At 43.3% G+C, this 23,988-nt stretch overlaps 1 protein-coding gene across 5 annotated transcripts in view; it reads left to right on the forward strand.

Annotated features, from left to right (window-relative positions):
* Positions 1–23,988, forward strand: part of ARHGEF28 (Rho guanine nucleotide exchange factor 28) — a 121,999-nt gene that overhangs the window by 19,520 nt on the left and 78,491 nt on the right. For 3 of the 5 annotated variants that reach the window (XM_054184772.1, XM_054184774.1, XM_054184775.1), the window contains exons 3-6: positions 6,246–6,393; positions 8,249–8,539; positions 21,880–22,063; positions 23,297–23,477. In XM_054184772.1, coding sequence (XP_054040747.1) covers positions 6,246–6,393; positions 8,249–8,539; positions 21,880–22,063; positions 23,297–23,477 — 804 coding nt within the window. Of the gene's footprint in view, positions 1–5,788; positions 6,153–6,245; positions 6,394–8,248; positions 8,540–21,879; positions 22,064–23,296; positions 23,478–23,988 lie in introns of those variants that run through there. The other 2 variants (XM_054184776.1, XM_054184773.1) reach the window with 2 other exon arrangements.

Consider the following 23,988-nt stretch of genomic DNA (forward strand, 5'->3'; position numbering starts at 1 on the left):
TCTTGGCTCTCATTAAATTGGTGGCAAAACTCCTCCTGGCTTCAATGGAGCAAGGGTTTCTCCCATTTTCTTTTACTTCTGTACAGTTTCTGGTATCTCTTTGCAGTCAGAGATGTTGATGTGGCTGCCTGATGTTCTGTGGTATTACAGGCCTGGACTGTGTTTGAGGGGTCTCCTGTTCACATGCGTTCCTTTGGTGGTATGGTAGAGTTGAGGTACTTGCTTTGAGCCGCTCAGGTGTAAATCTAAGTAAGATATGGGCTGCCTGGTCTCAATAAGTGCCCTTTGACTTTAAAATTTACTTTCTCTGCATGTCCATCAGAATCAACACTGTGGGAGCCTCAGGGCAAGGACGTTCCCCAGCATCTGCCTGAGAAACCAGCTGTGACCAGGGGCTGTGTTTATTTGCTGAGATGCTGAAGTGGCACATCCTTTCTCTTGCTTTGGTTAAATGGGGACTGAACTATCTGAGGTCCACGTGGACCCTGAGAAGCAGGCTTAAGCATACCTACACATAGAAATAAACCTGTAACTCCCTGTTAAGTTTTTCCAAGTCGTGAGGCTATAAATAAGCTTATTAGGGAGAATAAAGAGTGGGAGAGAGGTTGAACTGTTGTTAGACAAATGAACTTGTGAAAATAGTGTCAAAGACACCTAGCAACTAGTTGATTGTCAGGAATCTGTCCTAGGAAAGTGCTCTGGGTCTATGCTCTCACAGCTGACCTGTATCCAGGCCGCTTGGCCAGTTTTCTGAAGATGAGGTGGCATCTGTGTGACTTATCTAGTCTGGGCTTTGGTACCTAGAGGATAAGTGTTAAGCTAAATTGGTTCTATATTTGGAAATGCAGAAGAAATATGCCAGCTGGGATGTGTTTCCAGCTTCAGTGTCTGGAATGAGCTCAGAACAAACATCGCTCTGTAAGAGCACAGCATCCGCACTTCAGGTAGTGCATATATCATAATTTATTTCTGTTGGTTTTGCTCTTTTGTACTGATACGTGAATTAGGGCTTAATTACCTAATTCTAAATGCTGATAATCATAATTTTAGTCTCTTTATGCTTTAGCAAAGGTTTTTTGCAGACTTGAGAAGGTGTTTTGGTTGTGCCTTGCAAAATGGGGTTGGAAGCAATGGCGAAGTGCTTTTCCCAGATGTGGTGAGACTGAGGCTGAATAAATGTTTTCTGTGAGTATGAATTTCTCATGAATTGTCGTAATAGTTGAGTGGTGGATATATGTTTTGACTGAGAACCTGGGTTGAACGCCCGGGCTCTGCCAAGAAGCAGCTCTGTTACAGAAGAGGTAGCATCTCCCAAAAAGCTCTGGGAAAGCCTTGTGAAGCAGAGGGGCATTGCTTTGGTGGAGGAATACATTACTGAGTCTCATTGCAAGATCCATCCCACTTCCCTCCTTCCCATATGCTTTGCTAGGAAAGGAGCAGGAGGATGGGGCTGGAATTGCTCCCACCTCTGTTGCTCCCCCAGTTCATTTGTCTGCAGGTGGAAGATCTGTGCAGGGAGCTCCTGCTGCAACCTGCTCCCTGGGCTGGGCTTGCCCAAGGGAGGCAGGAAATAAATGCCCTTTGCAGGGAATGGGTATAATGCAAAGATATAAAGTATCCCTCAGGTTCAAGCTAATAAAATAAGCCCTTTTCTTAAAGGGCTGATGTACAGCTTCTGGGTTTCTGCCTAGGTGAGCTTATTTTGTTTGTGCAAAGTTGATAGAGATTGAGTTTGTACACATTTTTGAAGCTCTGTTGCACTTTTCTAACACTGAGCTTCAATAATTGTTACAAAAAATAATAATCCAAAGTAGAATGGAATAGACTAGACTATTTCAGTTGGAAGGGACATACAATGACCATATAGTCCAACTGCCTGACCACTTCAGGGCTGACCAAAAGTTGAAGCACGTTGTTAAGGGCATTGCCCAAATGCCTCTTACACACTGACAGGCTTGGGACATGAGCCACCCCTCCAGGAAGCCTATTAGCGGTCTGACCAAAGTAGATGTGGCAGTGAATTTTTGTTTTATTTACAATGTATATATTTTTCAACCGTTTGTATATTTGTCTTTCCAGGCTGTTCTTATATGGCCTGGGAAACCCTAAGTTTTTGGTGGTTTTGTTTGTGTTTTTTTTTTCTTTCTTCTAATAAGGTTCTCTGCATCAGTCTCTTCCCCAGATATTCATGTGACAAATGCTAGGGTGTATTACACTTGGGAGACGTCTTCGGCCCAAAGCTCTTCAATGCGTTGATCAAAGTTGTGGAAGAAACGTACAGTCCTTGCTAGTAAGGTTGGCAGCTCTCAACGAAAAGATCGATTGCCAGTGTGCAGAGGTGGCTGCACGGTAAAGTCACCACCCTTGAGCGATCTGCATTTAAATGCAGCTAAAGGCAAGGTCATACATCCAAAAACAGGGTGCAAAGAACTAAATAAGCTGGCAGACTTTTTCCCTCATCTCCGCTTCCTCCTTTTCCACCCTGAAAGGTGGTCTGGGTCGGGAGCTGGCTAAATGCTTCTGCCCTTTTCCAGCTGCAGAGTCTGGAGGAGGCTCATGACATACATCGCTTCCTCCAAGTGTTTTTCTACATAGGCGTTTTCTAGAATGGACTGCAGGTCATCTTTGTTTGAAGAAAAAAAAATAATTAAACAGTTCTGGTAACAAAGTTGGCTTCACGCAGAGAAATGAGCGGCGTGCTAATTACAGTGCTGTCTCACTGCAGCTCCCTTCACAGCTGTGAAACGGAATGGGAAAGCACCCTTGTTGTGTGCATAGACACGCAGGGGGACACCTCTCGCAGCAGCAATAAAAGCATCCTCTGAGTTCAGTGTTGTGTTTGTTCTCATGTGTGTAATGAATGAATTCTGCCAGCAATGTTTGGAGGGGAGTGCACGTGGTCATAAGAGTGGGAAAGACTGGTCTGCCAAATAACCACATTTGTGCCAGCAGTGCAAACGGCTTGCGGGAGCAGCCATCTCCATCAGTCACATCTGTTTGTGATGTTATCTAGCTGCATTACAGCATCTTTTCTTTATATAGTGCATATATATATAAGGATGTAGATTGTATGTATGCTAAGTATGCAACGTATTGTCTAATAGTTATAGTAACTATATTAAAATATGTATAAAAAAAGATACTGCAAATGTAGGAAAGGAATTGATCAAACATAATACAAGGTTCTTCTTTCTCATTTCACTCTGTCCTATGAATTCTGTTTCTTTAGCAGTTTACAGATCCCTAATGCTATTATTCGAAGTATTGCTTTACATTCAAACCTGTCATTAAATAGATGTAATTCTGTGCTAAAGGAAGACTCTGGGTTGCTTAAGGAAGGGATGCTTAAATATTCAGATTTAAATGTAGTATTAGATAAATTTTGAACAGCAATGGCGTTCCCTGTAGCACAAATGATTTTATTTTTTCCATGTCTTTTCCAAAGGACGGCTAGCATATCTTGCTTTATAAAGATCAAAGCTTCCACGGAGTTTGGTATTAAAGTGTCTCCAAAGTGCAGTAAGTATGCCTTCCCAAATACAGGCTGAGATAGGCTCTGCCATGTGTAGATCTGAAGCCAGGGAGAAGGCTGTGTCTCAGAGGAGAGGATGCGGGGGGCAGACGGTCCGATGTGTGGTGGAAGAGGAGGTGTCCTGTGAGAGGGCAGGCAGCTGCCCGCTGGCACGGGGCATGGCCAGTGGGGACAAGTGTTGTGCAAAGCAGTGGAGGGACCGGAGGGGATGACAGTGTAGGGATGAGCTCCAGCAGTAGTAGGATGCACCTGTAAAAGATTTGCAGGTGATGAGAAGTGCAGATGACATAACTGCACCAAGGGTATTTTGGAGAGGAGTGGGTGAGGAGAAAAAAAGATGCTTTGAAGCTGGAGCATAAGGCATTTGTGATGGCCTGAAGAGCAAACTGATGCATGTTTTAGTAGTGTCAGCGTGAAAGAAGATGATGGAATTGAGCAATGTGAAACAAGAATGTCTGAAGGCAGGATGGATGCGATGGCAGATGGGAAGTGCTGGAGATGATGGTAGGAGCTTGTCCTTCCTGAAATAACTGTTTCTGATGCCGGGTGTGGTAACCTTCCAGCATCCAAAAGATGCAGCTTAGTATTTCTGTGAAAGTTGCTCTCTTTGTTATCTTTGATGCCTCTCTAATAATACAGGATTTAACCCTCTTTTTGGATCACGTGGGATTTTCCAAATGAATCTTGTTTGGCCAGATACAAGCTTGCTGCCAATTTGCATTTCTTCTGCAAAGTCTTTGCTTAAATTACCAGCAGTTTCTTCTTCTGGAGGGTTGTAAGGAGTGGATTATGAAAAACCTGTTTTTATCATAAACACATGAGCTTTCCACTCTGTCGTTTCCGCTCTTGCATTTTTCCTTCATCCATTATAAGGCAAGGAGTTGTGAAATTCTCCCTCATGCCTGTACCTCATGCAGTGCGATCAGTTTAAGATGTTCCACTGTCCTTACTAAATCTAAATTAACATTTTTTAAAAAGGAGCAGTAAAAGCCAATGGCTACGATTTGAGCTAGGTTCCCCCCCCCCCCGCCCCCCCCAAGAGTAGGTTTATGAAAAGTGAAATATTGCCACAAAATGTGAAAGCTGGCTGGCTATGTAGTCCCTCAGCCTTAGGCGTCCAGAGGGTGTAGAGGTGATTTGGGAGTTACGGCCACCAGTGCCTGTGTGGAAGAAATTCTGCTGTGCGCCTGTGCACAGGCTGCAGTCAGCAAAGCACCCACTCCAGTGTTCTGTGGAGTGTCTTTAGGGACTTAGCCTGTTCCTGTCTCCCCAAAATAGCCAGACATAGTATTACTCAACAGACAAAAAGGGCTATTCGCAACTAACATATAAAGATTAACAAAAATAATGAGTAATAACAATAGTAATAAATTCTGTGTATAACAGTGCAAAACCCAAAGAGAAAACACTTGTCAGTTATAATAATAATAGTTCAGGCTACTAAAAAGAGGTGCATTTTCAGTTTCTGGGGATGGCAGGCATGTTTGTTCTCAATACTGGACTCCTAAAGTTGTTTACATCTGTCCTTACAGGAACATTCCTATCTAAGAAAGATTTTGTGCCTGAAACTGGCCCTTGCCTCTTCATCCCTAGTTCAGTAGACCAGCTTGCATTTAGGAGGAAAACAAATGCAGGATTTGTATTGTTATGAGTGACGAGAAAGACGTCCTGGGGGAAGGCAGGCAAAGATGTTACAGTGTGTGTGTGGGGGGGGCAGCAGGAGCCTCACTGCAGTAAAATGTACATTTGCCATATAATGAACAGGGGAAGGAGCCTGAAGCTTGTCAGGACGGTCAGAAGCATAACTGAGGTTTTCAATCATGGAAATGTCTGTGCTGCTGTCTTGTGCTTTGGTGCAGGTTTTTGCCAGACTTTTTTATGCAGCCGGTGGAGTCAGTGCTGTAGTAACTGTTTGAATAGAGACAGGGCAGGCACAGATTGGAGGTGTGAATGGCTGAGATATTCTTCTACAGCTTGTCTTACAGAAATCACCATTTCTGCCAGATGCTGGGGCAATTCTGTCTTATTTGGAACAACTGCGGCAGCCAGGCACCGTGGTGGAGCACTCTGTCCTCCTCTTTGAGGAAATGCAACTTCATCTAAATTTCCTCCCTCAGACATGTCAGACATTTGTTATTGTTTGCTGCTTCTCAGATCCCTTTCCTGTTCTTTTTTGAAGCTATTGTATGACAGATTTTTCTTGGCTGGTTGCTTTCTATTTACTACAAAGAAACCCATGGGCAGATATCTGGGAACCAGTATTCTTTGAAACCAGCATAGTCAGTTGTAGAATTACATCAGTGCTTTTGTTTTGTAAACTCAGTCTAAGATCATTTCAAGCACTTTTGAATTTTTTAATTTTTTTAACACAAAGCCTGCTTTTGTAAATAGCAAAATACTTGGCTTCACTGACTCGTTTATTCTAACGCATTTTAAATAACAAGTCAGTTATATTTGTGTGGGTCAGGACGAAAGGGATTAGTTGGAAGACATTATTTAAAAGGCAGGTTTTTTAAATCACCTTTGCTTGTGCAGGCATAAAACCAGTATTTTCTAAGTGGAAGTAGAAAACTGCAGATTGGTCATTGGATCGCAGCCTCTGTATAGTACAGTTGAAAAGGTTATAATAAACTTGCATCTGAAGTATGTATCAACGCGTTTGTTGGAGATGAGAAATTTACTGGATGTTTATGAAAGCGCTTTCATTTTTCAGGGACAGCTGACTATAAATGCAAGATTTGACAAAGACATTTACCTCCCGGAGGATGCCGAGTTTTACTTTGTTTACGATGGATCCCTGAAGAGGCATGTAGTGTTTGCAGAGCGAATTAGTGACAATGCTCTTCGGTCCATTGCTCCAGGTGAGTGTTAACTCCTGTTGACGTTTTTCAGCTCTTTGCTGTACCCCGCCCCCGTTTCAAAGCTGGGCACAACTGGACGGTTTGGTGTAACTCCGTTTTACGGGTCTGTAGTGGGGGAAATGCAGGGAGGAATGATGGCCTTTAGGATCCAGGCTGAGTTTGACTGCCCATAGGCGATCCTGCCTTTCACAGCGCTCACAGCAGCACAGTGTCAGGTGCAGACAGCATTACCGGGCTGGCGTAATTGGGTGTGTGTTAAAGTGCAGTCTTCAGGGATGGCATCATTTTTAATGTGAATTAATTCTATGCCGCCACTGTTCGCCCTGGGGCATCCTAACTGCAAAAGTTGTGTTTTTGCCTGAGCCTTCTGTGGGCGCAGCAGTCAGCCCGGCTGGCAGGGCGCTCATGGTGGAGGTGTGGGACGCTTGGAGCTCTGCTGGAGCCGGACCCCCTACAGGGCTCTCGGGGAAAAACCGTTCCAGGGGTGCCTCGCTGCGGACAGGGGGGATTGGTGCCTCGCAGCCATCTCTCTGCCTTGGCTTTGTCCCCATGGTGGATGTAGCATACACCCTGGTTGTCACCTTTGTTGGGTGCTCTGTGACCTTTTCATTTGTGTGAGGAGTGGGTGGCTATAGGCACGATGTACCTGTGCAATAGGATCTGGTTATTATTTGTTCTTGTTTTCTAAAGGGGATTTAGAGTCTGAAAATAACTGCTGAGTATAGAAAGGGAAAGTTCTCTGCTGTTACATGGTGGCTTCTTTTGTCCTATCATGGAATACAACTGGGGAAAATGTAATGCTTATTCCAGGGTAGCAGTCTTTTTTTTTTTTTTTTTTTTTTCCTTTCTTTTTTTAAGAGGCCTGAAACGAAACTGTTAAATGATTGCTTCTGGGCTAGGAATAAAAACAGGAGGCTACAGGCAACACTTAATCCTCCGCCTGTTTCCAACAGAAGCCATGAACAGATGAAAATAAAGTGTGAGGTTAAAATATAGCCCTGCTGATGTTAGTGTTTTTTCATAGTGGCCAAATTAAACATAAGGGAACTCGGAGCACTTTAAAAACAACTGCAGTTGTGGTAAGTACATGCTTCCTTCTGCAGTTACTAGATCGCTTATATACTTGTAGTTATTCAGGGATATTTTAGAAAGTTTAGATTTGCACCTGTAGTATGTCATGGTTAGCTCACCAATGAGAGGTACAGCTTGCACCTCTTTTAGGTGTATGACATCCACTCTCGCTTAGATGGCAAAGGAGGAGGAGGAATGCACGAGATACTGAAGAGATTTGAGTGACAAACTCCCTTAGACTGCGAGGGTCCCAGCTGTAAGTCAGAGAGTAGATACAGCGTTTAATCAAGCCTGCCAAAAGCATAAAGCATGCATTAGTTAAAAGCTTCTGGCCTACAAGGAGACATTGGGCAGGTACAAAACAAGTGTTAATAAATCGGTATGTTACTCAGAGTTGGTGTTCCCACTTTTTTCTTGAGCACCTCATTTTTCTTAATTCTTATCCAGAAATCTTCAGGCATTTGATTTGTGTGATTTCATCCTGATGTGGTTACCTCTTCTTTCTTCTTTAAGGTTAAAGAACCTTAATCTAGAAAGACTGGTTCTAGAATTAATTATGTCAGTATAATTGGGAGGACTGGCAGTTTACAGGCTAGTTGGGTCCAAGTTCATCCCCAGACATGGTAGGTGGATGCCCTACGACAAATAGATGTAACTAGAGGGAAGAATAAAATAATTCTGGAGGAGTAGTCACAGCTCTTAAAGGCAGGGGAGGAATGAGGAAAAACTAATGTATTTTCTGAAAATGGGTAATGTTAGTGATTAATTTACATTATAATTACAGGCCATGGATGCCAAGAAACAGTTTCTGTCTCTGTGTTAATGTACTCAAGGGGATACTCACCTGTGGTCCTCGGCACCTCTCCCGTCGCTTATACAGAGAATCTGTCTTGCAAGTTGTCTCGCTTTCTAGTCGATCATGCAGAATGTGTCACTGCCGCTGGTCATGAGATGTTGCTGGATAAGTCTGGGCTAGGGATAGAAGATCTGCAGTCCCTGGATAATGACTTGACGATGGCCGTCGCTCATGAAAAATTGCCATCAACCTGGAACATCCTTGGAAGCTCGGAAGGTGGTAAGGTTTTATTTTAAGTTGGAAAGCTTTTAACAGTGGTCTGGTGCGCAGTTTGCAGCAGAGTACTTCACCATTTCATCCCAGATTCTCAACCCTTGTGCTTTATTTTGTGGTTAAGATGAAAAATTGTTCGAGAGGGGTAATCAGAGATTTGGTTTGTACCCAGGGGTTTAAAAAGGATAATAATGGCTCTTGTAATTCAGTTTCTCCAGAAGCTTTTTGTGCCTTGACTCACTGTGAATGCAATTCTATATTTATAAATAGACTCTGCCTTTGCAAGATTAAAGAGCTGTCTGTTTTAAAAAAGCAAGAATTATAGCAGGGAAGTATTGCTGCCATGATTCCAGATATTTAAATTATGCAGACAAAAAGGAGACGGTCACAAAACAGAAGAATGTGCTATTGTAGGCATGCTGATGTACAGAGTAAACATAATTTTTATCACGGTTCTGTCAGTGTTTATCCTTTATTTATGACTATAATTTTTCTTTTGGGAGAATATCATTAAACAAGTTTTGTGGCTTTTTTTTTTTATGGTAGAGGAAGTGGGATGAAAATAGACACAATTTTACAATGGGGTATGCTGTTGAAAAGTTTTGTAACAAAATCAGGTGAATTTTTCCTGGTTTCAGGTTTCATTGCAAACAGAAAACTGTAGTTAGGTTTTGCTGAAGAGTATAATTTCTTTTGCAGACCCAGCTGATTTATAGCTGAGATTGGAAACAGTGTTAAACTTGATGGCTTCACATGTTTTTCATTGAAAATTTGGTACTTTTGGCTGTTTTCCTTTTAGTACTTTAAATTGCTAAAAATTGGAGGACAGGCAGTTTCCATATGAGCCAAACTGAAAGAGAGATTCGTGCAAGCTTTTGGGAAGTAAAAGCACAGCACTTAGCCCATTTCTTTGGGTGAGGGCTTTTTTCCTGTCTTAAATCTTTCTAATTCTTAATGACAGATAGCTTGAAATCTGCTACTGCCTTCATCAGGAGAAGGATGGTTTTTGTCTGTCTGTTGTAAGCAGCTCTTTCAAGAGATGTAAAAATTAATACCAAGTCTCATTCAAATATTGGCTAGACAGGAGAAAAAAAAAAAGCTTTTACTTGTTTCATTTTGGTGTGTAGTAAATATTTGTTCACATTGCTCAACTGCTGGAACAGCTGTTGGGTCTTAGCATTGAAGACCTTTATTCAAAGCCTGAAGAAATCAGCTGTAGTTTTGTTCACAGACTTGGCGAAGCTTTTCATCAAAACCAGCTGATGCCCAACCCAGAAGCATCGTCAGGGTACCAGTGGTACTGAGAGGTGCTTGGGCAAAGCCAACTGGGTGCCTGCTTGCTTGAAACATGGGGATGTTCATTCTGGGTGTGTTGTGGGTTGGCTCAGCTGGTACCAGATTAAGCTCTGCCAGGGCAGCTGCTATCTCAATAGCAAAATTATTTAATTTTTCATTATGCTAATTGTTAATTTTCAGGTGTGCTGCATCATTTATGTGGAAAAGAGTATGTTGCTCTCATGAGACTTGTATAGGACTTGTATATTTTTTGTTTCTCTGTCTTTTTCACACTTTTTTCGCTTTTCAGATTTAAATATTATACATACACAAAATTTGAATATAGCGGAAAAGGAGGGATGTGTGCTTCAGCCACTACACAGGCTTCTGTGGATCTGTTAAGTGTTAGACGAGCGTGTCTTGAACATGCTGCGTTAGCGGTTGCCTCATGGGCACTGTTGCAGTGAAAAGGTGACATCTCCCTTTGTACTCCAGTCATTGCTCTTAAATGAAGTTTGGATCTTTCCCCTTGTTTCTGAATAAAACAAAAAACGATCCAAATTCCTGGGGCCTGGTCGCGATGCTCACGCACAGTGAGGAGCTCTCGGTGCAGTCCTGCCTGGGCAGTGCTTACTGGCCACCCTTGTTGAGTGGGGGCCTCCTGAAAGATTTCTGGGCAGCTTTTCCTTCAGCCCAAGAGAGGTCGGTTATTCCCTTTGTCTCTTTCTGAGGTCCAGGCTTGGGCTGGGCTTGACATCCATTTTGGTATCCTCTAAGCAGTTTGTATGATTTTATTTTTTTGGCTCTTGTATCCTTTCATTCTCCTTTATGAAAGTATAGTTTTGATGCTTCTTATGGCCATATTCTTCTTTCACCTGACTCTGAGAAGCACTGACTCCTGTTGCTTCCTTGTGCTGTCCTCATCACTGTGTTTTTGTCCTCAAAGACAACAGGCTGAGCACAGCCGAGGGCTGCATGTGGCTGAGGGAGCCCTGTGCCTGCAGGAGAAGGAGAGGGAGGGAGGGAGAAGGGGTTGGACTGGGGCAGGAGGGCTTCAGGTCTCAGTACAGGTGAGAAGAGGAGGACAAGGTTCTTCGTCTTCTGCTGTGGGGCGATCAAGGTTGTCCCAGCACTCTGTTTCTTCCCCCCAACTCCCAAAAGATCAAAATGGATGAGAAACAAGGAATTTACAAGGACTTGGAAAGAGCATGAGACCTTCCTTCCTGCCTGCTTGCCCCTGCAACTCCTTGCCTTGACAGTGCCAGGATGCTCTTTTTAGTATCGGTGTCGTGAAGGATGTGGGTGCTACCATCCATCACCAGTTAGGACCTCATGCTTGTGAGATTCTGTCAGTTTTCAGAATGCTGGACTATTTTTATTGGAAAACAATTACTTTTGAGCGTCACATCGCTGGAGGAAATTATTGTACCATCTGGTGGTTTTGGACCTCATTCATTTTTATGAGGATGTGGAGACATATAGGCTGATGGAAAGATAGAAGAATAATTTATCCATTGGAGCTTTATTATTTGGAAAAAGTGTTTGTTTTCCCTTTATAAGACATAAAAAGGGTTGGATAAGGGGAGAGCCTGGATTGTCTAGGGAGCATTGCAAATAATTCAGGAATTTAGTGCAGTTGCACAGGTCAGGACTTGTTAGCCACATCATTTAAAGTACAACAAAAGAAACAAGAAAGCACGAACCTTTCAGTAGTCCTCACTTGTGCCTGCGTGATAACCATGTCGGGAGCTGCTCACTCACACAGACTGGTCAGATGTTGAGATCACCTGGCCCACAAGCAGTTTGCTGCCAGGGGCAACTGGGTACCCAACAGAGGGTGCTATGCTTAGACATTTATTTGTTGGTGGGTTTGAAGAAAGGAGAAGGAGGGGTAGGGAGGAGGGAGAGGGAGAAGCCGGTTTTCTTGTTGATCGCACTTTCATAAGTGAAAGCTGGATTATTCAATTTATGGAAAACTTCTGAAAACTAGATAATTCAATTTATGGAGATAATCAGTATTAAATACTGAGCCAAATAATTTGTTAGAGCTGCTCAAAAAAAAATAAAAAAATCTTCCCGCTGTTTCACAGTTTAACAAAAAAAAAAAAAAAAAGAAAGACGGAGTGATTTAATCTGGATGAGAAAAATGCTTCCAAGTAACTTTCCTGCTCTTACTACCATCAGGTTAGGGCAGTCTTTTAGGACTGGCAGCCCCCAAGAACCATCAGAGTCGGGTTCAGCATCTTCACTGCTACTTTTTTGTCCTTGACACACTCAGGCTTGTGTCCCTTGGCTGTCGGAGGGGGAGGGGGAGCACAGGAGCGTGGACCTTGCAAGGAGTCTGCCTTACGTGCAGGCGGCTGAGAGCATCTCAGTTTCTGGTTGTTTTAAGGGCATCGCTGGGAGGGTGAGTTCAGGTTGTCTGGGTGACTTAACTGTGATGATAATCAAACAAGAGCAATTGCTGCCGGCTTTCCCACTATTTACAGTTATTTTCAAGAAGAAGAGAGTGCTCTTTTAGGTTTAAGGCTATTAGTAAAAGCAATTAAATTACAGCCTGAATTATGAAAATTAATTGTGGATCATAGCAAAAGGAACTGTGTCTGTACTTGCTTAATTCCCTTTCATGAAGAAGGAGAATTTCCGTTTTATTTCATAAATGCATTGTCATTGTTTTCTAGGAATAGGTCTCGTGGAGTAAACTGAAGTACCCAACCTCACTGCTTTACAGTTTGCCTCTGGGCAACACTTTACCATTTTCTGTGGCATTTTTTACTTTATTGCCCTTTCCCTGCCCTTTTTCCACTTGCTGTTAAACGCATTCCTGCCAGTTCAAACTTGGCTGATGCATGTCATGTTTTTGGTCTAAATTAAAGAAAATTCTGTCTGTGTCTTTCCCTCAGTTGGAATTTTAGTTTTCTTTTTCCCTGCAGAAGGGAAGGAAGAGGGAGGCAAAGTGCCTGTTCTCCTTCACGGAATTAGGAAAACACTGGGAACAGCAGATAAATATTTCTAGGTGTGGTGAGATTTGTGAGGAGAGATAATATTTCTTTGGTCAGACAGTTTAGGGGGTTAGAGAAACGGACGAATCTTTGACCCTGTAGGAGTTTGCCCCCTTGGAAACTGCACAGGGTAGAGGGGGGAGGATGCTAGCCTGGGCATCGGGAAGAAGAGGAATGTCTTCCAGCGCCTGCTGCTGACCAAGAAACCTGCAGCATGAGGCAAGATACTGGCAAGCATGCTTCCCTCTGTGGGTCCCCAGCAAGTGTACGATCCTCATCGCCAGGTCAGTGGCAATACTAGCCGAGAGGAGGTGTTTGATATCCCCCTGACCACGAAGGGGCTTTTCGTGAAAAGCCCCGAGCACTTGGAGGAGGCAGTTATATGCAGAGTGACAGCAGAGCAACTACTACTGTAAGAGATACAAGAGATTAAGTTTCCTATTTAAGACGATGTGTAAGTAGTGGGGCTCAGGAGCCTGCTCTGCTGCTGGAGAGACCAGGTGTGAAGCTATGGTCTGACCCGGACCCCAGCCTTGGGTCAGCACTGGGCTGGAGAGGCCTTCTCTGCTCCTGGGAGGGAGTGTCCCTGCCTGGTGTTGAGCACTCTGGTGGTGCTCAGTAAAAGAGCATCTTAAACCAAACAGCTTGAGGGAATATTTGGCTGCAATACAAAAGAATGAGGAATATCCCTTTGCTAACAGAAACATTCTTCTGTAGGTTTTTGCATCTTTGTTGGGGTCACCCAAGCAGTAAGGTGAATTGAAACTTCACCTGACGGTGTAGGTAGTGGCACCATGCACAGCCTTTATTGCATGGGGCTGGTGGATGGGAGCCTTCTCTAACCCTTCTGCTGCTAAAACTGCTGGGGCAAGACTCCTTGAAGTCCACCTTTGTGATGGAGCTTAACCTTACCCCGTTTTCTCCTTTTCTTCTGCAGCTCTGGTGCCAGCCCCTGGGTGTTAGTTGATAAAGGTATGATGCATAGGGGAACTCATTAAAGAAAAGGGGGGTGTTCCAGATGTTCAGTAAGTGGAAAGGGGAGATGTCACCTCAGCCCTGCCCTCAGATGGGCTGTCACGTACCTGACATCATGCCTGGTGGTCACTGCCAAGTCACACCACCACTTGTGTGTGCGCAGCAGCGGGGAGCACTGAAGATGGCTTTATAAACAATCTCATACCTAACGGAAAAATGAAAAAATGAGCAGTAATGCATAAAAGTACGAAGCCAGGAAAAACTGGAATTTGTCAGCCAGTTTTGATGTCTCCCCCTGCATTTCAAGTCACAAGTCTTGAGGTTTTTAGTCTCCTTCCAGGAAATGAATGAGATTCATAGCCCAGAAAGGGCTTAGTCATTTCTGTCAGAGAGAAATACTTGTTTTTAGTTTATTGTTTTGGACATAGGATGGGATTCAGGTGCAAGGAAGAGCAAAAGGATTTATTTAATGTTTAAAACAGACTGTGTTTGGCTCAGCTCTGTGTAACTCGGAGTGTTTTGGCTGGAGAATAGGAGTGCGATGCAAAACAACTTCCTGATAGTGCATATCTTTTACAGTACCACCTGCCTTGCAGTAGCTGACCTTGTATGAATCAGCCAGCAGTGGATCTTTCAAATTTTAGGAATTGTCGGTTACATGTCTTGATGGAAAATAATATTTTATACCATTTAAATACGAATATGTTGAAGAAGCCTTGTGTTTTCATTTTTTCCTTATTTTCTTCCTGTTTGCCACTGAACACATTCAAATTAATTATGTCAGGTTTTTTTCACAACATTTTTTTTTTTTTTTTAATTTCTTGGTGGTTTTCTTTTTGTCGTTTCTTTTTTTTTGTTGTTTTCCTTTTTTTCCCCCCATTTTGCCACATTTGAAATCTTCCTCAAGGGAAGGGGGAAAAAAAGGTGAAAAGTGTGGGGAAAATGCCATTTGTTCTGCCACAGCAAGGAGCTATAATAAGAGGTGGTGAACAAGGAGAAACTGGAAATTGGAAGAAAAAAAAATGCTAAACCCCAGTGGTTTCAGAATTTTACCTTTTTTTTACTGCAGATCTTTTCTTTTAGGCAGGTCTATTTTAAAAGCTTATTATCGGTCATCATATCTTTTTGATCTTTTTTTTTTTTTTGCTTTGATATTGCTGATCTTGGAATAGAACCACAGCAAAATTTGGATGGAAGAGGTGGCCTGGTCCTACCCTCCATGTGGAGCAGGGCTAGCTTCAAAGTGTGGTCAGGTTGCTCCAGGGTCGTTTTGAGCACCTCCAAGGACAGACAGTTTGTAACCTCTCTGGGTGACCCGTCCCAGTAATTCACCATTCTCGTCGTGAAAAATTCTTGCCTTGTATTGAAAGGACACATTTACCTTTGCATTTATCCTTCTGACTTTACAATCTGTATTTCAGATTTTAGTATCATGAAGCTATTAGTAATTGCTCCATGTCATCAGGTTCTGCTTACTCCTGGGCAAGCCAGGTGGGAGAAGTAAGAGGAGAGTAGCCCAGCAAACACATAGTCTATAGAGGAGAAGGATGGGGAGAAAGGTGAGTGCTGCTAAGTGCATCAGGGGTGAAAACAGCCGGTGGAGCTGCTGGGTGGTTCTGCTGCCATGTGCATTCAAGCTAGACATGAAAAAATTTAGCTTAAGGTTAGATGAAGGTTGTTGGGTTGGGCAGATAAAAATTAGCATATTTGTGGTGAGATAATAGAAGTTGTTATCGTAAGTGGTGTTTTAAGACCACAAAGATTAATTACTCTTTATTATTTATTTTTAAAACTAGGTTCTTTTGTAGCAGACTTACTCATACTTGCATTGTTTTCAAGATTTGGCAGCCAGAAGAGTAACTTTATTGCCGCAGTGTTAGAACAGAGAGAAGGCTATCCCTTGTTAGGGAAGGCTTCCCAAGGTCTCTCTTTCTGCTGAGCGGGAAAGGCCGAGTCTTATCTTGCCCAGAGCAACTTTGTCTGGCTTTTTTAAAGTGTTACAATATACATTGAGACTCAGTGGCCCCAGGCCAAAGGTTTAATTAGAGGACGGAGTTCAGAGTAAAGTTTGCCTTTTTGTTTCTGTGTTTCTAATCTGAGGGTTGAGGTGTGCTTAGTATCTAATCAGATGCTTAACGTGCTTAATACTGGTTCATATATTTGCATGTGTTTTAATTAGATGGATTTATGTGCTGGCTGCTTATTAACACTGTATATACAAAAAATTGTATAGTTAGAAGCATCCAAAGAACTCACTTTGGTGTCTAAAGTGGGACTTTAGCAGAATTTAAGTACTCCAGACCAAGGAGCAATTCTGAAATCTAATTTTTTTTAGTGAGTAGTTTAATCTGTAAATGCATGTTTGCTCTGGGGCTATGTTTTGGACCACAGCATTTCTTGGGCATCTGACCTCAAACTCCCCGGTGTACGGTATAAACACACCAGAAAAGGGAGTGCTAGAGTCCCGACAGGTGGCATAGCTGTGAGTCTGACGAAGCCCTTGTAGGGAGGGAGGCTCTCTGAAGTATCTAAGTAGCACTGGGATCAGTGCAAAGCACAGATGATGTTATCAACCTCTATTGAGAAACACAGCTAGGGAAAGGGAAGACACTGGCACAGATTTTCCTGCCATGTCTGAATGGTTAGGGCATGCTCCGAGCAGCTGAGGCATCCATGCTCCCAGCATCGTTTTTCACATCTGGTGACAGTGTAATGAGAAATGCATCCATGTCCAAACAGCAGAGAATTCTCCCAGCTGACTGTTGTGTTGTAGTCAGTCTGCTGCTTTCTTGGTCTTCTGCCTCACATTCCTTGGGCATCCTTCTGCAGCATGTCCCATTTTCAGTTACTCTGCAATGAAGGGGATGGGGTGTGCTCCCACCAGATGGGTGATCAGAGGAAGCTTGAAGATGTGTGTGGATTCAAATCCCATCTGGCTGAGGAATAAGTTGAATGGAAGTCTTCCATTTTTGAAGTGGCACATCAGCCATCATTTCCACTATCTCTGGACAGGTTTTGGGAAGCCTGAGCCCTTCTCTGTTCAAATGTTCCTCCACAGAGAAAGGTTTCTGATCCAGGCAGACCAAGGTATTTGATAAGTAGTGCTTGGTTGGGATTTGAAGCTGTGGGTTGGAGTCATTCTCCTGCCTCCGGATTCCCTATGGGCTGACTTTAGCCGGCCACTCACTCACTGGTGGGTTTTGCTCTCATGAGACCCCACCATCCACCTCTGGTGTCGCCAGAGCAGGACCTGTGGGAGTGCCCAGAGGAGGACCATGAAAATGATCAGAGGACTGGAGCACCTCTCGTATGAGCCTGGAGAAGAGAAGGCTCTGGGGACACCTTATAGCAGTCTTTCAGTAAAGGGGGCTTATAAGAAAGACAGAGAAAGACTTTTTGTCGGGGCCTGTAGCAACAGAAAAAGGGGCAATGGTTTTAAACTGAAAGAGGGTATATTTAGATTTGATATAAGGAAGAAATGTTTTATGAGGAGGGTGGTGGGACACTGGAACAGATTGCCCAGAGAAGTTGTGGATGTCCCATTACTGGAAGTGTTCAAAGTCAGGCTGGACAGGGTTTTGGGCAAGCTGATCTTGGTGAAAGATGTCCCTGCCCTTGGTAGGGGGGTGGACTAGGTGGTCTTTAAAGGTCCCTTCAGACCTAAGCCATTCTATGCTTCTGTATTGCTGTTTAGCAAAGCAGTTCTGCAAATGCTTGAGTTGGATTCAGTGGACTTAAAGGTTGCATGTATGTGGAAACTTTGAAACATATGTGCCATCTCACTTAATAGATATGTAAACACTCTAATTCATACCATTAGTCATTAATGTTGGTAACTGAAATGCAGCAATGATCATTGTCTTCAAAGACTGAAATTAGAAATATTTTCATAGAATCATAGAATGGTTTGGGTTGGAAGGGACCTTACAGATCATCTAGTTCCAACCCCGCTGCCATGGGCAGGGACACCAACCACTAGACCCAGCTCACTTTCCTGTATTGCTTGCACAGTTGCATAGGTCCTGCGACCCTCCACTGGGCAGGAAGGGATTGAATTGGGACAGAAAGAGGTGCCAGACTGTGTGACAGGGGTGTTGTGAGACACTGAGCTCAGGGCTGGGGACAGTGTGTGGCTGTAGTCTCGTTGAGGCAAGGTGAGCTGATCATGGAAAAGTTTGTGACTCCCTGTAACTCATTCCCTCCCTGGGGCCATCTGAGCTCGATTATGATTTTCCAGAGATGTCTAGAAAGAGATGCCTGGAATATATTTGTTTTTTTTCTCTTTCCCGTTAGTGCCTCTTCCCTAATCATAGAATCATAGAATCTTCATGGTTGGAAAGGACCTTCAAGATCATCATGTCCAACGATACACACGCACACACAAAACAAAAAAAAACCCCAACCCCCAAAAAAACCCCAACAACCTACAGTCTCTGCCCTTCAGAGCATGCCCTGAAGTGCCAAATCTACATGTTTCTTAAATACCTCTAGGGATGGTGACTCAACCACCTCCCTGGGCAGGCTGTTCCAGGGCCTGACCACTCTTTCAGTAAAGTAATTCTTCCTAATATCTAACCTAAACCGCCCCTGCCGCAGCTTCAGACCATTTCCTCTGCTCCTGTCATTATTCACTTGGGAGAAGAGGCCAACACCCACCTCTCTCCAGCCTCCTTTCAGGTAGTTGTAGAGGGCAATGAGGTCTCCCCTCAGCCTCCTCTTCTCCAAACTAAACATGCCCAGCTCCCTCAGCCTCTCCTTGTATGACCTGGTCTCCAGACCCCTCACCAGCCTGGGAGCTCTCCTCTGGACACACTCCAGCACTTCAGTGTCCCTCTTGTACAGAGGGGCCCAGAACTGAACACAGTACTCGAGGTGAGGCCTCACCAGTGCCGAGTACAGAGGCACCATCACTTCCCTGCTCCTGCTGGCCACGCTATTCCTGAGACAAGCCAGAATGCTGTTGTCCCTCTTGGCCACCTGGGCACACTGCTGGCTCATGTTAAGCTGGCCGTCCACCAGCACCCCCAGGTCCTTTTCTGCCGGGCAGCTTTCCAGCCACTCTTCCCCAAGCCTGTAGTGCTGCATGGGGTTGTTGTGACCAAAATGCAGGACCCGGCACTTGGCCTTATTAAACCTCATACCGCTGGCCTTGGTCCATCGATCCAGCCTCTCCGGGTCCCTCTGTAGAGCCTTCCCACCCTCAAGTAGATCAACACTCCCACCTAGCTTGGTGTCATCTGCAAACTTACTGAGGGTGCACTCGATCCCCTCATCCAGACCATTGATAAAGATATTAAACAAAACTGGCCCCAAAACTGAGCCCTGAGGGACACCACTGGTGACCGGCCGCCAAGAGTATTTCACCCCATTAATCACAACTCTCTGGGCACAGCCATCCAGCCAGTTTTTAACCCAGCGAAGAGTACACTTGTCTATGCCATGATTTGCCAGCTTCTCCAGGAGAATGCTGTGGGGGACGGTGTCAAAGGCCTTACCAAAGTCCAGATTTTGCAGACCTTTGATGAAAAAAACCCCCATAGTTCACTACTTTCCTCTGTGCCCTAGGATCCTGCAGCAGATCCTGTGTCCAGCCAGCCTCATTTTTGTCTAGAATCTGAAATGAGGAGACCAAGAAACAATTTTATTGCCCAAAGCCTGGGGAGAAAATTGGTGTTTCATGGACAGGCTAATGCACTAGATAATGTGTTGGCTAGCCATAAGTAAGAGGGAAGTTTGAAAAGATTTTTTATTTTTTTTTTTAAATAATGACATTTGACTATTTATATGTGTGTTCTAGAAATACTTAGGTACGTATTGTTTATAGGTTTAGTGATATTCTGGTTTAAAGAATCCCCCCTGCATCCTGTTAATGTGTCTGCTTCTGTTAGAGCTGCAGTGAAGTACAGACGTTACAGTGCTAGAGTCTGTGTCCTGAAGCTCCCTTTTACTCTGATGTCTCGAGTTTATTTCATTTATTGAAGGAAGCATGACCCGGTTTTCTGGGATTTGACTCTGTCTGAAAGGTTTGAATCCACTTGAAACAGAAAGGTAAAAAGTCTGGATGGGTACCAACAAATATTTAGAGCATAAACTGATCACCAGTGGAGATTCCACAGTAATTTTCCCTGTGGAGTGGTGGAGCAAGTTCCTTAGGTTCCTTGCCATTCTGGCTTTATGAGATGAGGAGATACAGGGTTTTTTTTTTTGTTTGTTTGCTTTGGTTTTTTTTTTTTTTTACATATATAACACTTCAGAACCAACATGTTCAAAGGAGGCTAATGATTTTGGCCCCCAGCTCTGAGAGGACATTCCAAAAGGTCCAGCCTTGCAGAAGGCAACTCTCCTATTAAGATGTCCGGAGAGGACGTACTCATCTGAGACATGACTGCAGCCTTCAATTATGTAAAAGGAAGCTGCAAAAGGAAAGGAGTGAGGTGTTTTTCATGCCCAAATTGGATGGAACAAGAAGCAACAGGCTTCTACTGAGAAAGGGTGAGCTAGGGTAGGCATTTCAAATCTTTGTAACTGTGAGGGTAAAATTATCCCTTGTGTAGATTGCCTGCGGAGGTTACGAAAACCTCTCATCGTTGGAAGGTTTCTAGAACAGCTGAGACAAACATACAAACATCATCAGGAGTGATTTAGGTTGAACTGATCCTGCCTTAAGGCAATGAATGGATTAGAGACCTCTTGAGGACTCTTCAAGGTGTGGGGTTTGTTTTGTTTGGTGGTTTTTTTTTTTTTGATGATTCTATAAAATAAATATTCCCCACGCTTTCAGAGGGAGTACTTCAACTGAATAGGAGTCAGCCATGAGCCACTGTATTTGAATGTAACTACATGTTACCTTTGCTCAATGCACAAGTGTTTCTGAAAAAACGTTTATTAGCTTTTTGGCTACATAACTGCTCTCTTTGCTGGGGGATTGCTTTCCATCAGTTTTATCTTGTAAATACTAATGCAGAGAGGAAATTTTTCTTCAATTTGCTGTTTATTTTAACTGTATTATTTATACAAATGTGTGCACATACCTACCTACGTTTCAGGAGCATCACCTTTCCTTTGCCACTGGAGCATATAATTTTCAGTAACATATTCTGAACTGGTTGGGTAATAGGGAAGAAAAAGTCTGTTGAATCAGGATGATGAATTTCAATGGAATTTCATAAATCACATAAACCTAATAAATTTCAACCAGATGCTTTGAGAGTTGTAGAGTAACTGCCCTTAAATACTTGACCCTTGTGAAAGTACCCTTATATTTAACTTCATACCAAAATACCAGCGTAAGGAACAGGTTGAGTCGTACTTGAGCTTAATTTTGTTTATTGCCTTTAAATTTTAGAGGTTTTGTGTTTGAGAATGTATATAGACAGATGAACCCTCCTTTGAATAAAGGCCAGGGAAGAGCTTGAGTGGAGAATCTGTATCTAGTGACTACATCATCATTGTATACTCTTTTATTTTAAGCCTCATTCCATTGAGCTTGATGATTTTATGCTAAAAAGTGGAGAGGAAGTATTGGCAGGTGAGACCACCTTTCTGAAAAGAGAGACACAAGAATTATCCTGTGTATTTTACCCACTTGTGTGTTAGCTTATGGCTTGCTGTGCTGCTTAGGATCTCTTACCTTGCTGACAAGCAGCCTGCCTTGAAAAATCACACCTTCTATTTTTTTTTTTTTTTTCCAATTTAGATACTCGGCCATGCTGCCAGATGTTTTGTGTTGCTGAGGCAACGCAAAGCAGCTGGAAAATTGCCTCTTACCTATCTTCTGCAGTACATTGGGGCATCTCTATGCTATACTATATACAAATAAAGAGACAAATACTGAGATTATCTAATTCAGACTGTTTTCTTTGCTGAAATTAGATGGTGTTTGGGTATCCTAGTTGCTGCACAGATGCAATTAAGTGCCTAACTGTTGATTTCAGTGAAAGAGAGATTTTGCCAAAAAGCTTTTGTAGGTCTGAACCTGAGCTTTGATATTTCTGCAGATGATAACTAGTTCCTTTTGATGCTTCCTAGCAAATGAAATGCTGGAGTTTGTTACTAATGTGGGTTTTTTTTTGTTTGTTTGCTGGTTTTTTCCAGAGCCTAAACATAAAGAAACTCTTCTCCACATTGTGATGAAATTGGGCTTGGTTAAGCTTTCCCAGTTCTTAGCAGCCCAGCCTGGAGGGTCATCAGCATTAGCATTACCTAATGAGGATGGAGCAACACCATTAGATTTGGCTTTACAAAATGGGCATTCCGAACTTGTTGACGTATTCACAAAGTGAGTATAACAGTTTGCAGCTTCCTCTGAAAAACTCCTATCATTTAAGGGATATGGGGAATACTGTTGTTTTTCTCAAAAGAGTTGCCTACTTTGTGTTTTGGTTTCTGTTACTCTTTTTGCCGTTATTACCTTTTTAAGTGGTAAACTTGTATTTACAATTAAAGGAAGTTTATGATTTGTGTCCTTCATTACATTTGCAAGTCAATTAAGTGAAAGAGGACCAGATGCACCATCAGGCCTCTCCCAGCACTATCGCAGCTGAATCCTGACACGTTACCAACAAGTAAAGTCATCTGTTATAGAGAGAGAAATGTTTAGATGTAAACAGAAGCACAGGACCTGACTTTCACAAAACCTCAGCAGACTTTGTGACCTCTGTAAAGGTCAGGTTTGAATGAATAAGGGAGAGTTAGCAGCAAAGCCAGAGCTGCAACTATGACTGTTTTGCCAGAGACCTGTCACACTGATGAATAACTTAAAGTGCAAATGCTTTCTGGCATGCACCTGAGGAGCTGCATGGTGTGTATGTGTGTGTGTCTTGGGGTACCAAGTGTTCAGCATCAGGTGCCTCTTCTTACTGTTGGTTTTTCTTTGTAAATAGGTATTTGCAAGAATTGGGTTGCATTTTTGTTTTAGTATGTGGCTCTTTTGCTTCTGGCTTCATGCAGCATGTACTTTATGTGAGACTTATCTGGACTTCAGTTTGAAAAAAATAATGCTTACAACACTGGAACAGTACATTTTGTTATTGATGTCTCACTTGTTTGTAACGTCCAAACAATGCTCTATTCCCTTGAGATACTTTCTGTTTTTCACTGTCGTGGGGTAACAAACCTGCTAGCTGCCAGTTGTGTATATTGCAACATTAACTGGAAAAGGTACAATTGCTAATTTACAGCAATATGGAGAAATAGGTATTGTCATGGCTTGCTCTCTCTGGCTTATTTAACTAGTGAGTAACCACCTAGACCTGACATTGTTTTTTTTCCCTGCTGATGGCTAGAAGCAGCTGTGTGGTTCTGAGACCTGAGCAGAGCCATTGGTAAGTATTTGTTTGCCCAGCTGTGTTTTCAGTGGATGTTTCAGATTTTCTGCCTCTGGTTTTTGCAGTGGGTGCATTGGGATCCCAACAGGCCGTGCTGAAGGCGAGCAGGATGCTCGCTGTAGCTCTCTTTTAATTTTACCTGGGTGCAGAGCATCTGCTTTGATTTAAAGAGCATGTCGTTCCAGTTTGCAGGGCAGTCCATCGCTTGACATTTCAAGAGCGGAGATTGGTGAAGGTGTTTGCATGCAATTTGTTCGTTCATCAGGAGCTCTGACGCTGACATTTAGCCATACCACGCAGCACTTGCTGGAATCGGACATTAAGCTCTTCAGAAAATACTTCTGGAACAGACCTCTTCTTTACCGGGTGGGTATCTGTCTAGCTCAGGGCATCATCACAGATTTTCTTCAATAATGTGCAGCTACAGACTCTTCAGGCTGGATTTGTTTTTGTTGAGTAGCCTTTTAGCCTAAGATACCCGTGTCACTAATGGCCAGCATAATTGCAGGATTACTGTTGTGAGCTTCTACTTTGTGTAAGTGTAGCACACTGTATGTGTGAATCACAGAATCACAGAATGATGGGGGTTGGAAGGGACGTCTGGAGATCATCTAGTCCAACTCCCTGCCAGAGCAGGGTCACCTAGAGCAAGTTGCACAGGAACGCGTCCAGGCGGGTTTTGAATTTCTCCAGAGATGGAGACTCCACCACCTCTCTGGGCAGCCTGTTCCAGTGCTCTGCCACCCTCAAAGTAAAGAAGTTCCTCCTCATGTTTAGATGGAACTTCCTATGTTCGAGTTTGTGCCCATTACCTCTTGTTCTGTTGCTGAGCACCACTGAAAAGAGCCTGGCCCCATCCTCCTGACAGCCACCTTTT

The sequence above is a fragment of the Rissa tridactyla genome, chromosome Z (genome assembly GCF_028500815.1).
Source record: "Rissa tridactyla isolate bRisTri1 chromosome Z, bRisTri1.patW.cur.20221130, whole genome shotgun sequence".
NCBI classification, from domain to species: domain Eukaryota; kingdom Metazoa; phylum Chordata; class Aves; order Charadriiformes; family Laridae; genus Rissa; species Rissa tridactyla.